The sequence below is a fragment of the Muntiacus reevesi genome, chromosome 9 (assembly GCF_963930625.1).
Source record: "Muntiacus reevesi chromosome 9, mMunRee1.1, whole genome shotgun sequence".
In the NCBI taxonomy this organism is placed as follows: Eukaryota; Metazoa; Chordata; class Mammalia; order Artiodactyla; family Cervidae; genus Muntiacus; species Muntiacus reevesi.
Window position 1 is genome coordinate 41,690,940 of NC_089257.1, and position 17,025 is coordinate 41,707,964.

Genomic DNA, 17,025 nt, shown 5'->3' on the forward strand with positions numbered 1-17,025 from the left:
ATGATCTACTGCTGTTCCATGATTTTCATTAATAGAATGGAAGCTATGTGAATATTATAGTTTTGCGTTCTGTATGACTCTGATGCTTTACTAAATATGCTAGACAAATATGAAAAATATTTTGATAACTTTAGAGATCATTTTGAAATTTACTTAGAACTTCCATAAATTAGTTTGAAATTCTTGTAAAACTACTGCATGTTTATTCATTGCCACTTACAATTAAGTCTTTTATTTGTTTCCTAAGCTAATTCAGCTAGACAGGTCTTCATTAGTTTATGACTAATCTCAAGAGTTGACCCAGGAGAATAATTCATTTTTCTTTTGGAAAGTTAGAGAAAGAAGTTGCATCCTTGTTTCAGAAACCAAAATGTAACCCTATATATTCTCAGTATGGAGTGGGACACCAAACAAAATCCAAATAAAGTATGAATTCTGAATGAAGTAGCACATTCTTATATATTATTTCTTTTCATACAGCTCCTTTATTTTTTTGTTAAAGACCATCAGATTGAGATATCAACTAGTTCTCCAACCTTAAGAAATGGTAAAAAAATATTAAGCATATAGTCATAAATTTATCACCAATTTTAAATTTTGTAATGCTTCCACTTAAACAACATGGGAAATTAAGAATCAGGTGAAACCTTGTTTTCTCAGTAAAATCAGCCCCTCTTTGATCTTTTAAAATCAAGCATCATACACTTCAGTTTAGCAGTTGTGAATGTATGATTTCATCCGATTCATACAGCAAAAACACTGAACTTGAGTTTCTATTGCCCTTTCTCCTTACCACTACCAAACTGGCATTACTCATGATCAGTTGTGACCATTTATTTAAGCCCTCTGCTTCTCTTTCCCTCCATAGTTAGATTAGCTTGAGGGAAAGGCCTGAGTCTTTTTATTTTTCAATTCATAGTGCCTAACATACTATTTGACACATAGCAGATCCTAAACAGCACTTTTTAAATTGGTTGTCTCTTCTGATATAGACAAAAATCTCATTCTCCAGCAATAACACGTTGCACCCAAAATCGCTTGCGCAGAGCAGCCTGGATCTGCCTGGATTTGAGACTGTAGACAAGAGGGTTGAGCAGTGGTGTCATGAGGAGGTAGGTATTACTCAAGCTGGTAAACAGAATTGGGGAAGTGTTCTGAGTGTAGCGATGCAGCACCGCCAAGCTGATGAGGGGCAGATAAAACACAAATACTGTGCATAGGTGACAGGCACAGGTATGCAGTGATTTCCAGTTTCTGTCTTGATTCTCCAGCTTTATAACAGTGGCCAAGATCTTCATGTATGAAGCTAAGATGAAGACAACATCTACTGCAAATGTGAAGAGCACAAAGACCAATCCATAGACACCGCTAAAAGTGGCGTCTCCACAGGCCAAGTTCAGGATATCAGGGAGGTAGCAGTAAGAGTGAGAGAGGATATTGGCCCCACAGAAAGGGAAGGTCCTGAGGAGGAAAGGCAGAGGGGCCACCAGGGTGGCACCGCGTATGACAGCAGCTCCACCAAGGCAGGCGACAGCAGAGTGGGTCAGGAGCCTGGTGTAGTTCAGCGGAGCACAGACAGCTACCAAGCGGTCAAAAGCCATGGCTACAAGGACTCCTGATTCTACTGAGGAGAGGGCGTGGATGAAGAGCATTTGGGTTAAGCAGGCATCGAGGCCAATGTAGTGGACATTGAACCAGAAGATAGCCAAGACACTAGGCATTGTAGACAATGAAAGGCCTAGGTCAGTAAGGGCCAGCATGGCCAAGAAATAGAACTGAGGTTCATGAAGAGTCTGTTCTGCTTTAACTAGGATAAGCAGAACAGCATTTCCCACAAAGGCTAGGAGGTACAGGAGGCAGAAGGGAATGGAGATCCATATTTGGGCAGCCTTCAGACCAGGTATACCAATGAAGGAGAAGATGGGTGAATTAGAAGCAGTGTGATTAAAAGACCACATGGAAAGGTGTAGGTAAGACTGAAGTCCAAGACGCTTCTCACCCTATAAAAGAGAGATTGCGTGTCAGGAAATCTGATTAAAAGCAAACTGATTACTTATACATAGAGTTACAAAATTAAGATATGAAGAACTCAAAATTGAGTTTATATTTATAACTTCATAATTATTCTTCTTGATATTATGAATGGCAACTAAGCACATGAAAAAATGTTCAACATCTTTATTTATTTGGAAAATGTAAATGAGAAGTACAATAAGATACCAATAGAATGGCTAGAATTAAAAATGCCTGAAAATACTGTGTTGGTGAGCATATGGAACAACTGGAATTTTGAAGGGATACAAATGGTCCAGAGCCTCTTTGGATATAAACTTGGCAGTTTCACATAAAGTCACATACAGGCTTATCAAACGTTTAACAGTACCCAGCAATTTGCCCAAGAAAAACAAAAACACATATCCATACAAAGACTTGTACATAATCAAATAAGCTTTATTCATGATAGCAAAAATAAATAAATAAATAAAAAGAAATAAGAAAGAAAGAAACCAAACATACACCCAGTGTTGAATGGATGAACAAATCGCAAAGATCCATAAGCTTTAATTTGAAAAGGAAATAATTCCTGATAGAGGCAATAGCTTGAATGGGTCATTTGTGCTCTGTGACAGAAGGTAAATACAAAACACCACATACTGTATCATCTCATTTGTATGAAATTTTGGAAAAGCCAAAATCAGTGATAGTGTATCAGAGATTTCAGAGATGGAAAGGAAGTATAAAGAGACTGAGTACAAAGAGGCAGGAAATGACTTTTTGAAAGATCAAAATGTTCCATATCATGGCTGATGTACTAATCACATGATTTTACATGTTATTTAAAACTCATCAAGTTGTAGTTCATTAAAATGCATCTCATTAGGGATATCTTCTCTAATTCTATCCTTTCAGTCGTTCAAAAAGGAAATGTCACTGTAGTTTGTGAAATAACTTGATCTCCACTACTAGAAATTGATTAATATCTGAGATGGGTATCAGGCTCTTTTATTTTATACATTCACCTATTTGATTCCCTCTAAATGGTCCAACCTAGGTAGCATATTTAAAAGCAGAGACATTACTTTGCCAACAAAGGTCTGTCTAGGCAAGGCTATGGTTTTTCCTGTAGTCATGTATGGATGTGAGAGTAGGACGGTGAAGAAAGTTGAGCACCAAAGAATTGATGCTTTTGAACAGTGGTGTTGGAGAAGACTCTTGAGAGTCCCTTGGACTGCAAGGAGATCCAACCAGTCCATCCTAAAGGAGATCAGTCCTGGGTATTCATTGGAAGGACTGATGTTGAACCTGAAACTCCAATACTTTGGCCACCTCATGGAAAGAGTTGACTCATTGGAAAAGACCCTAATGCTCGGAAGGATTGGGGGCAGGAGGAGAAGGGATGAAAGAGGATGAGATGACTTGATGATATCACTGACTTGATGGACATGGGTTTCGGTAGACTCCAGGAGTTGGTGATGACAGGGAGGCCTGGTGTGCTGTGATTCATAGGGTTGCAAAGAGTTGGACGCGACTGAGTGACTGAACTGAACTGAAATGGTCCACATACTACATAGAAAAACAAATAAACTCTATCCATTTTTGTGAGCAGTGACTTTCATTTTTTCTCTGTTTCAAAGGGCTCTAATTCTCTACATTTATTTTCTTCCTTAGAAACTTAGAGTATTTCTATGTTACTCTTTGGCTTACATTTATGCTTTATCTCTTATGGTTCATGGAATACTTCTGAGCAATCTGAATATTCTAAAATCTCCAATTAACTTTTAAATTTTCACTCTCAATCCAGATACCTTTTCTGAACATGTGTTCAACTGATACAAAGACATATCTAGCCAGTTGCTTCACAGGAAATTCAAATATATGCCCTAAGCATGAGTTAATTTAACTCTTTCCAACCCATACAACTTTTTCATGTATTTTATTAAGGAATATTATTGATGAACTATGTTCTCAGTCATGTCTGACATTTTGTGAACCCATGGACTATAGCCTATCAGGCTCTTCTATGCATGGAATTTTCCAGGCAAGAATACTGGAGTGAGTTTCCATTTCCTTCTCCAGGGGATCTTCCTAACCGAGGGATCAAATCCACCTCTCTTGTGACTCCTGTATTACAGGTGGATTCTTTACCACTGTGCCACCTGGGAAGTCCTAGGATTGATGAGACTATCGTAAATGTAATGCCAGTTTATTTTACTGTTGGTAATGTAGCTGTGAAAAGCAAAGTCAGGAGCCAGACTATCGAGTTCAACAGATGGCTCCATTTTAACCAGTAATTTGTCTTTGGTTGTGATCTGTCTGTGCTTACTTCCCTCTTTGTGTAATGAGGATATCAGTATCTACTGTCCATAAGGTTCTAATGGGAAATGAATGAAAAAAATGCCTCACACTATAAAAGAAGCGTCTTGCAATGTAGGACACCCAGGTTCCATCCCTGGGTCAGGAAGATTCCCTGGAGAGGGAAACGGCAACCTACTTCAGTATTCTTGCCTGGAAAATTCCACAGACAGAGGAGCCTGGCAGGCTCCAGTCCATGGGGTCACAAAGAGTTGGACATGACCAAGCGAGTAACACTTTCACTTTTTTCCCTTCATATATATAGACCTATATACATCTATGTGTATACATACAGATACATCTATCCCAGGTGGCACAAATGGTAAGGAACCTGCTTGAAAATGCAGGAGACTAAAGAGAGTTGGTTCTATCCCTGGGTCGGGAAGATCCCCTGGATAAGAGGAGGGCAACCCACTCCAGTTTTCTTGCCTGAAGAATCCACTGGACGAGGGAGCCTGATGGGCTACAATCCATGAGGTTACAGAGAGTCGTACATTACTGAGCATGCAACAAGACAGATATAAATGCTGTTTAAAAAGTGAAAGTGAAGTTGCTTAGTCGTGTCTGACTTTTTGTGACTCCAGGGACTCTAGCCTGCCGGGCTCCTTCATCCATGGAATTTTCCAGGCAAGAGTACTGGAGTGGGTTTCCATTTCCTTCTCCAGGGGATCTTCCCAATCCAGGGATCGAACCTAGGTCTCAACTGAAGGCTATTGTTATTAACTCTTAACATTGTTCTTCACCTTAAACAAACTAGTAATTTCTTATCTGAAAACTCTGTCTCTAGTATTTCTCCTTTAATACATTGATCCTACACTTTTCATAGTAAGTTTCTAAAAGGTCAATAAGACTACATTGTACCCTTTTACATGTTTTCCCATAAGCAACAAAATTAACTTATTTCCTTTGCTTCTTTATTATGAGGCACAATACGTTTACAAAACCGATGTGTATAGTTCTCTAAGTTCATCATTAATATAAATGACATCCCTATGCTCTGTATTTTGTTGCAATAATTCTGAAGGTGCTGGGAGCCCTAGCCTTATGCGTTATTATTCTGTGTCTTTATACCTTTGCTCAAGACAAGCCCTCTGCCATCACTTGCTCCTTCCTCTCTCTTAAATACCCAGTGAATTTCTATTTATTCCTGAAAAATTAATCTGAGATACTGCATCTTCTAGAAAGTATTTCTTATATTTCTGCCCTATTAACTAATCTGCACGTATTTGAGATCACATGCCTTTTTCTCTAGTGAGATTTTTTTCTGAAAATATTTTATGTACTATGATAAATTTTTTTATAAATGAGTGACTTAATAAAATGACTGAGGCAAGTTGTTTGATTTCAATAATTCCCAGCTTTCTTTTTAATAAATTTATAATACAGATCCTATATTAAATGTTGCTATGAGGATTAATTGTATAAGACAGAGCAAAAGCACACTGCATATTGCCTAAAAGTTAGTCAGCATTTGTTTTTGAGCTTTAATAGTATTCAGTTCAAAACAAATACATGCATAAGTAAATTGTAAGCATTATAAAATAAAGTCCCATGCTGATTTGACAAGAAAATACTAATTGGTAAGAAATTGTAGTTTATCAAGTCAATGTTCCAGCTCAATACATAGCAGCTTAAACATGTGTTGGATAAATGAAAAAAGCAGCAGAGGCAGCAGGAAAGGCAGAATAAGACAGTGATACAGGTGGAAAGCAAAACAGAAGAGAAGAATGGAGAGAGGGTGGAAGGAAGGAAGGGAGATGGAAGGAAGAAAGGTGGGAAACTTTTAGAAAAAATGATTAAAGAACATCTGATGCTCATTGCAGTGCTGAAACCAGAGCATGTTTCCTAGATCCTAGTACTTGAATTTCTATAAGTAAGGTACTTAATATATATAAAATATTGTATATCAAAATAATATAAGAATGTTGAGTGTTTTATGTGTGTGTGTTCACTTTTCTCTTCAAAGCCCAACCAGAAGCCAAGTTCTTACACACAGTTTTAAAAAGTGCCACTTTGATTTTAAGCATTCTACCTTATACAAGTAAAAATGACTAATGCCCTGGTAGAAGCAGGTTAAAATCACATAATGCATCTTGTTATAAAAATATCCTACATTTACACATAAACATACACATAAACACACTCATTCACATACATATGTCTTGCATATATCTTTGTTATTAGCATAAAATCTTCTTGCTTTATCATAATGTCAGCTTCAAACAGCTAATAGAATATTATCGTTTTGATTTCAGCTTTTAGTCCTGCTTTGTCTATTTTTTTTATTTCTTTATTTATTTTGGTCAAAGAAAAAACTTGGTTATAAACCCATCCTTATAACAGCTTCTGAAAGGAATATTCTATTTTGCTTGCGTTCCCTTTGAATTTATACTCTGTTGTGTCATGTTGTCATGTGATGTTATATTATACCTCCTTGTACCAATCATACAGTTTTTAATGAGAAGCCTCTCTTGTGTCAGGTACTATTCTAAACATTAGAGAGTCAAACACGTGTGAGAAATAAAGCAGTATTATGGAAGAAACTTAACCATTATGATTTAAAAATTAGCTTTATAATTTTTTTCCTCATATGATCCCGAGGGTAATTCAATCTTTCTGAGAACTAATATTTCTTGTCAAAATATGTGTAATTATACCTATTTTAATGGGTACTTAGAAGGATTAAACATAAAACAGAAAAGAGCTTATAATAATACCAACACAATTGGAAAACAAAGTTTACATAAAAGTTATTGTAATATATCAAGGTCTGATTTAGAGTTACATACCAAGTTTACATCTATATCTAGATAACTATATATATTTTAACTTGGGAATCTAGAGGAAGGTTTTTCTGATAAGTTGAAATATAGGAAGTCTGAAGAAGCATCAGTTGGGATAAAACCAGATATATTGTTTATGTGAAAGAATGACATCATTGAAATTACAGGAACTTTAAAGAGAACTTGGATAAAAAATATTGTGACTGTCAAATTTTATTACTGTTTCAAAATACTAGTGGAACAGTTCTTCACCTGGGTCAATTCTTTATTTTTTTAGTCTGGAAAATTAAGTTTGATTTTGAATGACTATTTTTGTAAAGCACAAATTCTCATTCAAACATCTTGGAACTTGTTTAAAAAAAGATGACAAATATTTCTAGTGAGCACAAGCTCAATTTAGAGTGGAAAAAAAAAAACAAACCAAAACCTCTTTTGTTTCATGGGTTCAGGTGGAGAGGACAAAGAAAAACCTCCAAAATTTGCAAAAGTATTTATGTTCTTCATGGTTTACCACCTAAAAACAAAATATGCTGATTTAGTTAAATCTAATGCATGTCTGCAAATTATATTTATGAGACTCTGGCCTCAGGACTCAGAGAAAGCTATCAAAACAAGAAACATAGTTTTAAAATTTGGAAATCTAAAAATGTAGCTTATGTAAACATATATGCACACATAGCATTAACAAATATCCTTTAAATTGGTCATGACTACAGTAATTATTAATTAGGAGAAAACAAAAATAAAATTAATCATTTAACTTTAAAATGTACTGATTATCAAATGAAGGATTCTCCAAACAATTTAATCCCACACATCCTAACTCATCAGCACTAGCCATTCCTGTTGGTCCTTTTATCCTGAAAAGCTGATTATTGTTGTACTAATTTACTTGAATGGACATCCTCAAGTTTACAATTGTAGCTGATATTATTTATGTCTGAAGGACTTTACTTACTGTGCAATGAATGACTTTTTCACTCTTGGGTGTGCCTGGTGGCAGGACTCCCTGTAAGGCACAGAAGCCCAGAGGACGTTCTCTATGAAGAGCCTTACGTCTAGTACTGGGCTGTCGAATGGCACTTTACAAATCACGAGAGGATCTCCTAGGGCCTAAACCTCTGCTAAAATTTAAGAAGCCCTGGGAATTCCCAACTTTCTGAGCCAGGGGCTTAAATTTATTTTCACCCCAAGGGATCTTTGAGAAACAAGTGAGCATGTAATAAATATTATACATCATAGAACACCTTCTGTACTGGAGAAACCAAAAGCTCTCATTTAATTGGAACCCATTGGCTCTGAGCCATTTCTTTCTATATTGTATGAAAAACAAATTGGAATGACAGCATACAAACAGAACTATATGATATTGACTGTTTCTGAAACAGTAAGCTATTTAGTAAATGAAATAATAAATGCCTAAAGAATATGCAAAGAGAAAAAGACAGTCTCTTCAGCAAGTGGTGTTGGGGAAGTTTCACAGCTGCATATAAAGCAATGAAGTTGGAACACATTGCCGTATCATACACAAAAATAAACTCAAAATGGATTAAAGGCTTAAATATAAGACACGACACCATAAAGCTCCTAGAAAAGAACATAGACAAAGCATTCTGTGCCGTAAATTGTCCTGATGTTTTCTTAGGTCGGTTTCCCAAGGCAATAGATACACAAGTAAAAATAAACAAACAGGACCTAATCAAACTTACAAGCTTTTGCACAGCAAGGAAACCATAGACAAAGTGAAAAGACAACCTACAGACTGGGAGAAAATACTTGCAAATGATATGACAAGCGAAGGCTTAAATCCCAAAATATACAAATGACTCATACAATTCAACAACAAAAAAACAAGCAACCCAATCAAAAAACACAGTCAGATATCTCTCTGAAGAAGACATACAGGTGGTCAGTAGGCACGTGAAAATATGTTCATCAATGTAATTTGCTAAAGTGCAAATCAAAACTAAAATGAAATACTACCACACCCCAGTCAGAGTGGCCAGCATTAAAAAGCCTACAAATCAGAAATGCAGGAGAGTATAAAGGGAATCCTCTTACACTGTGGATGAGAATGTAAACTGGTGCAGCCATTTTGGAAAACAATATGGAGGCGCCTCAAAAAACTGAAAATAGAGGTGCCATATGATCCAGCAATTCTACTCTCGGGTATATACCCAGACAACATTATAATTTGAAAAGATACATGCACCCCTACATTATAGTACAACTATTTACTTAAATGTACATTGACTGATGAATGGATAGAGATGTGATACCCACCCACACACAGAATATTACTCAACCTTAAGAAAGAATAAAATAATGCCATTTGCAGCAACATGGATAGACCTAAAGATTATCATACTAAGCAAAGTAAGTCAGAAAGAGAAAGGCAAACACCACATGATATCACTTATATATGAAATCTAAACATGACACAAATGAACATATCTAAGAAATGGAAACAGACTCACAGACACAGAGAACAGACCTGTGGTTGCCAGTGGCAGGGGTGGGGGAGGAAAGGATGGGGAGTTTGGGATTAGCAGATGCAAATTATTATATATAAGATGGATAAATGATAACATCCTACCATACAGCACAAGGAACTATAATCAATATCCTGTGATAAACCATGATGGAAAAAATATAAAAAATGTATATATATATATGTATATAAAAATGTATATATTTATATATATATATATATATATATATATATATAACTAAATCGCTTGGCTGTTCAGCAGAAATTAACACAACATTGTAAATCAACTTTACTTCAATAATATAAAAAATAATAACTAAAAGTATTCTGTACAAATATGCGCTTGCACATTGTCAAAATTTAAAATATGCAGGATTGCTTCATGTAAGTTAGGGGCAAAAACATCAATTATTTTCCCCAGAAATAACAAAACAAAACTCTCTAAATTTATTTTCCTGAGTAGATAATAAAATATATTAAAGCAATTTAGTACAGGACATCATTTTTATTCTTCCAAACCTTGTTTTTTTCTTCTCTCAAGAACTTATCATAGATGTATTTCCTGATAGTATAAAAAAAAGTCCCTGTGAGTTTTAAAAAGATACTAAATATTGCATAATAGGAAAGAAATATAGTGCATTAACTACTTTCCTGAATTTTAAATTGTTTCTAGTTCACTAATATGATAATTATGCCATCTTGGTACATATAATTTTTGTGCACTTTTTGTATGTTTCTGTGGGATAAAATGTTCAAGTTAAATTGCTGGACCAAAGTATATCCATTTTATAAATTCAATTTTTGTCCACTTTCCTTTCAAAATTGTTAGTTAACTTTAAAAAATATTAAAATATAGTATATACATAAGTATAAATATTTGTCTACTTTCTTTCACATTTGTCAAACTCTTAAATTTTCTATCATGCTAGACTGAAAATAATACAATGTTATTCCCTTAATTTATATTGTTGTATTGATTATTAGTGAAGGTAGGAATTTTTTGTATATATTGTTGGAGATATGTGCGTTTTCTTTTGTACATTTCCTGACCAGGCATTTCAAAAGATTAGTATGTATGGTTCAGCTTAGCTCAGGTCTACTTTTTAAAAATAATTAATTAACTAATTTTTTGCTGTGCTGGGCCTTCGTTGCTGCTTGCAGATTTTCTCTGGTTACCCTCTTCGTTGTGGTGCACGAGTCTCTCACTGAGATGCCTTCTCTTGTTGCAGAGCATGGGCTCTAGGCGCACGGCCTTCAGTAGTTGCAGATCATGGGCTCCCTAGATCGTGAACTCAGTAGTTGTGGTATACCAGCTTAGATGCTCTGAGGCATACGGAATCTTCCCAGAGCAGGGCTCGAACCCATGCCCTCTGCATTGGCAGGAGGATTCCTTTCCACTGTACCACCAAGAAAGTCTAGGTCTTCTTTTATATTACAAAATAGAGGCATGTCAATTATTTTTTTTCAAAAAATGAGTCCATGTACGTATTTGATTAGGGAGCATGCTTAAATCCAGACTTCAAAACCAGGACCCCCTTCATAATCGACCTTGCAATCATTTTAATATCTTCATATCCTTGTCTTGATTCTGCCTCAATTGTGACAAAATATTTGCATTTAAGATTATCTGTGGAACACTGTATGATAAAACTCACAGTTATTATCTTTTTCAAGAGCAGTTTATTGAGATATAAATTAAATATAATAAACCTCAGTATTTGTAGGTGCACAATTCTGACCCTTAACAAATATGTACACTTTCACATAAACATCATTAAGTTCAAATGTATATTTTAATCACACCAAAAATGCCCTATGCACTGTTTTGAGGAACCCATTGCCCCACAGACTCTAGGCTTTGGAAACCACTTCTTTCGTTTCTGTCTTTACAGCTTTAGTGTTTTCAGAATATCATAAAATGGAATTCTACAGTATATAGCTATTCTATTTTTATTTCTTCACTTAGCATTATGCTCTTAAAATTCATCCATGTTGTTGCACGTTTAGGAAATTCACGGATTTTTTTTTTCCCTACCCAATAACATCACAATATTAGCTACAAAATGCTTTGTTTATTCATTCACCATTTTATAGACATTTGCATTGCTTTGAGTTTGGGACAGTTATAAACATTTGAGTAACAGGTGTATCAATGACCATGATTTGATTTTAGTTGGTTAAATACCAATGAGTAAGGATACTATTTCTGACACACCATTTTGCATTCTTATCATAGATATGTAAGTGTGAGAGGTGCTCTAAGTTCTTTTGAGACTTTATACACTGTAAAATTTGAGCACTGCAAAGAGGTATCAGTTTTAATTTGTATCTCCTTAATGACTAACAACATTGAGTACCTTTTCATATCTTATTTTCTCTTTGAACCTTTGCAACTGAGCAAAGGGCTGATAGAAGCCAATACTATAGCACCATCTGTTGAGGGAAGAAAATACTTTATTGAGAGGTCAACCCCAAGGGAGACATGAGACAAGATTCCATCAGAGGTTTAGTCAAACTTTCATGATTTAGGGGAGGAGGATTGGTATGCAGAAGTATTGGCTGGGCAAGTTCTGATTGAAGGGCTTTGGGACCTTTCATTTATGGTAAGGTGTGGTAAAGGGACTTTGGCACAGAATCTTCCTGGACAATGGACCCTTTGCTGCTGGAAGGGTTTCAGTGTTCATATTCAGGCCATGTCCCAGTTCTTTGACTCCTTGCAGAAGAAACTTTGGTTCCAAGTGTTGTTTGAGGTCAAAATTTTCTCCTCTTGCTCATCCCATGGCTGCATGACTTAAGGTTTTACTCCGTTGAGTCAGAAAAAAAAAAAATCAGCATCTTGTTAGAATCAGGATACGGCCAGCTTGGGGCTTGTTCTGCAGGTAAACCTTTCCCTTGGTAAACTGTTTTTTTTTTTTTCCTTTTTGCCATTTTACAGTATTTATTTTCTAATTATTGATTTGTGGCATTTTATTACATTGGGTTGGTCAAAAAGTTCCTTCAGATTTTAAGTAAAAAAGACACATTTTTCATTTTCTCGAAAAACTTTATTGAACACTGTATTTACTATTTTGTTCTACTACCTTCTGCCATTTTTCAGGCAACTTGGTAATTCCATGTTCCCAAAAGTTTTTATCTTTTTGAGTAAAGAGCTGTCCCAGGTGCCTTTTATAGTTTTTCCAGGAATTGAAATTATTTTTTTTTCTTCACAGTGAGAATTTTGTAAAGATCAAAATAAACGGAAATCCAAAGTTGCATGTCTGGTGAATATGAATGAATCAGAACTACCCAGGCAAGCTGTAGCAGTTCTTGCCTGGTCATCAAAGAAACATGTGCCATCCTGATGGAAGATATGTGTTTTCTGTTGACTAATTCGGACAATTTTTGTCGAATACTGCCTTCAGTTTGGTCTAGCTAGGAGCAGTACTTGTTGGAATTAATTATTTGGTTTTCTAGAAAGTGAAAGTGAAATCGCTCAGTCCTGTCTGACTCTTTGCGACCCCATGGACTGTAGTCTACCAGGCTCCTCTGTCTATGAGATTTTCCAGGCAAGAATACTGGAGTGGGTTGCCATTTCCTTCTCCAGGAGATCTTCCCAACCCAGGGATTGAATCTGGGTCTCCCGCATTGTAGGTAGATGTTTTCTGGAAGGAGCTCATAATAGAGGACCCCCTTCCAGTTCCGCCATATACACAACGTTACCTTCTTTGGATGAAGACTGACCTTTGGTGTGATAGATGGTGGTTCATTTTTCTTGTTCCATGATATCTTCTGTTCTACATTATTGTACAATATCCGCTTTTCATCACCCATCACAATTTGTTTTACAAATGGAACTTTTTTTTTAATGTTTAAGTAGAGAATCACATGCAGAAATATGGGCAAGAAGGTTTTCTTCACTTAACCTATGTGGAACCCAAACATCAAAGCAATGTACATAACCAAGCTAGAGCAAACAATTTTCTTTTTTCTTTTTTTTAAATATTAATTTATTTATTTGGTTCTGTTGGGTCTTAGTTGTGGCATATGGGATTTTCCTTGTGTTTCATGGATTCCCTAGTTGTGCTCTGTGGGCTCCAGAATGCAAGGGTTCAGTGGTTGTGGCGCTTGGGTTTAGTTGCTCCACGATATGTGGGATCTTATTTCTCTGACCAGTGATAGAATCAATGTCTCCTCATTGCAAGATGGATTCGCAACCACTGGACAACCAGGGAAGTCCCCATTTTCTGTATTCTTAACAAAGCAACTTTACAACAAGGGAAAGCATTCTAATTCATTAAAGTATGAAAAGTTTACTTAAAAACAAATGTTCCTCATTTATAATAAAACAAATAATCTCAGTATCTGGGAACTAAATGCAAAGAAACTGGACCTTGCACACATGAGATTTAACCCACTATTACTTCACAGAGATACCTAAACAAGTGACTCAAGAGTTATGGCTCTTGAATCACAGTAGGAAGACAAATATAAATTAGATCCATAATTTGGTAATTGCACTAAGAGGGAACACTTTAAAAAATAACTTGTTTACTTTTAATTAAAGGATAATTGCTTTACAGTATTATGTTGGTTTCTACCAAACATCAATATGTATCAGCCATAGGTTAATCCATGTTCCCTTCCCACCTAAATATCCCTTCTCCTCCCTCCCCATTACACCCCTCTAGCTGGTTACTGAGCCCCAGTTTGAGTAAGGGAACACTTTTCTAGCATAGTTTCATTAGTGTTTTAGAAAAGGTGGTCAGGTTCAGATATCTGTAAGGCTTGCGAATCTGAGCTCAAAACCTGAGATATCCCTTTTAATGTGGGAACTGAATGGCAGTGGATAAAGTTTAAGTCATAACAGCTGAGACTTGGTGGATATGATGTGCTCTGGAAAGTGAAGGTCATCTTGATAAATTAATTAGCTATTGTCTAAGTGAAATGGCAACCCACTCCAATACTCTTGCCTGGAAAATTCCATGGACGGAGGAGCCTGGTAGGCTGCAGTCCATGGGGTCGCTAAGAGTCGGATGCGACTGAACGACTTCACTTTCACTTTTCACTTTCATGCATTGGAGAAGGAAATGGCAACCCACTCCAGTGTTCTTGCCTGGAGAATCCCAGGTAAGGGGGAGCCTGGTGAGCTGCCGTCTATGGCAGTTGGACACGACTGAAGCGACTTAGCAGCAGCAGCAGCAGCAAGTGATATAAGCTGTTTTTCTTTCTTTTTATTTTTTTAAGGTCTTCTTCTATGTGAGAAATCTATTATTCTCAACTAATTTTCACTTGCCCAGAAAAGCATATTAAGTATTTGAATAAATTTATATTCAGGAATTCAATGAAATAAACAGTGATATTATTTATTGTTTGACATCTATATCTTTTTGGGCAAGAATTTCCTTGAACAAATAAGAAAGTTGACACAAGTATCGTAAGTTCATAATCTGGTTACAATCTATGTGGGTGTGGGTGGACTCAGTTCTATTTATCATTTCACTGATAGGAACAGGGGTTTTTACATTTAGTAGAGATGGAGTTGGATGGTATATGTTGTCTGTCCAATTCCAAGGTTTTGTATATCTTTAGTTATTCTCAACAGCTCCCAAGAGGTTAAATTTATCGATGAATTCTGCAATGCTATTTCATACAGTCATTATTCACTACAACGTCTCAAGTACAGTCATATTATTAATACACTAATATGCACAATACTTCAATACATGTTGTAAATAATATATTCCTGAATTTGTAAGTATCAATATAAAATTTAATATCTTTTCTGTGCTAGGCCTTGTTATATCTGATAAAAAAACAAAATAAAAAAAATGTAGGAGTAAGAAATATTTCTTTTTTTGGAGGTGATCAAACTCTATAAATTTGAACATCTCATCAAAGAATTTGTCCTCACATTTTAGGAAGAACTTATACGGGAAACCTCTGCCTTGTACCCAGTTTTTTACTTAACTTATACTTTTTCCAAAGGTCATGGGTCCTCATCAACTTTGAATAGAAAGGAAATTGTTTATTTATTTTACTCTAAGATATGAAGAAAATTTAATGAGTTAAGAGTTTATGAATATAATGTATATTTCAATATGGCTAACTTTAACTAGACAAATGTTAACAAAAACACCTTTAAAAATGGCAAGTTGTTTCTTCTTTTTGGATGATACACATTTCTCAGCAATTTCAATACTTTATTTTACATACGTTAGTAGCTTCAATTCCAGTGTTAGTATGGCCATAGAAAGCTTCAGCTTGAGAAGAACCGATGAGGATAACTATTCAGCCTACATTTTCACTGATTTCCTTATAATTATTTCTGCTCCACAAAAGAGAAAAATACATACTCTGCAATCAGGGAGGAGATACTTTAACAATAACATTCAGACCTGCACCAATGATAATATCGATGTTATTTTAAAGTATATTTTGATAGAAGGGAAAAAATGCTCTGGATCATGAATGACCTTTAAAACCTAAACTGCTTACATATTAACTGTCTGACATGAAGTAAATGAATTAATTTATTTTAATTTTTGTTTCTTCAGATATAGCAATAATTTGTTTGGTTGATGTGAGGAGAAACAGTGACTTTGTATGTAAAAAAGTAAATGATAAAAGACACATGAAAGTACCTTTTAAATCCCTGGTGTGACTTATAAGGAGGGTCTACTCCTATAATTACAATATTCCTAGCTGAACCCATGAAAATTTAAACACCCCTGTTGCTGAACTGTGGGTTTTGCTAGCCTAAGAGGTTATTTTTATTTTAAACAATGTAACAAAAGTCTTTTAATATTCAGTTGTGTGTTTGTGTTTGTGTAAAGTGAGTGGTGTGTATATGGATAGGGTGTTGCATAATGACAGGAAAGTATATATAGTTTATCATTTCATAAGTCTAAGGCAATTTATATATATATACATATTCAATTTGGTTTCATATCTTAAAACATATAATATGAATTTAAAAATATGTGGTGTGCTTTGGACTGTAGCCCACCAGGCTCCTCTGTCCATGGGATTTTTCAGGCAAGAATAATGGAGTGGGTTGCCATTTTTCTTCTCCAGGGAATCTTCCTGACTCAGAGATAGAAACTGCATCTCCTGTGTCTCCTGAATTGCAGACAGATTCTTTACTTGCTAGGTTATTGGGGAAAGGAGAGTTCAAACGCCTGTAATTCAATTCACTTTTGAGAAATCTCAAAATATATGATAGAAAATATTAATAACTCCAAAAAATAGATATTACAATTAAAAAATAACTTCAAAATAAACTGAGATGACACCAAAACTTAATGAATGATTGATTTTAAAAACTACCCAGTACTGGGGCCATTTGTGGAACATTCTCTGCTAGCAATGAAAGGTAGACTTTAAATCAAGAAGGGGACTTCCAGGAGATTACTATCGTCA

At 35.5% G+C, this 17,025-nt stretch overlaps 1 protein-coding gene across 1 annotated transcript; it reads right to left on the reverse strand.

Moving 5' to 3' along the window:
• Positions 1-1,001: 1,001 nt before the first annotated feature.
• On the reverse strand, positions 1,002-13,437 carry LOC136175809 (olfactory receptor 51I1-like). Its single transcript, XM_065946020.1, has 2 exons — positions 13,327-13,437; positions 1,002-2,000 (listed from the first exon to the last, which is right to left on the reverse strand). The coding sequence occupies exons 1-2, from the start codon at positions 13,435-13,437 to the stop codon at positions 1,002-1,004; spliced, it is 1,110 nt and encodes a 369-aa protein (XP_065802092.1).
• Between the last annotated feature and the right edge of the window lie 3,588 nt (positions 13,438-17,025).

Excerpts from the sequence above, each read along its gene's own strand:
- LOC136175809 (XM_065946020.1), bottom strand. The coding sequence starts at position 13,437 with ATGGGTGATGAAAAGCGGATATTGTACAATAATGTAGAACAGAAGATA. Across the intron at positions 2,001-13,326 it reads TCAGTCTTCATCCAAAGAAG|GGTGAGAAGCGTCTTGGACT; the intron begins GTAACGTTGTGT and ends TCTCTTTTATAG.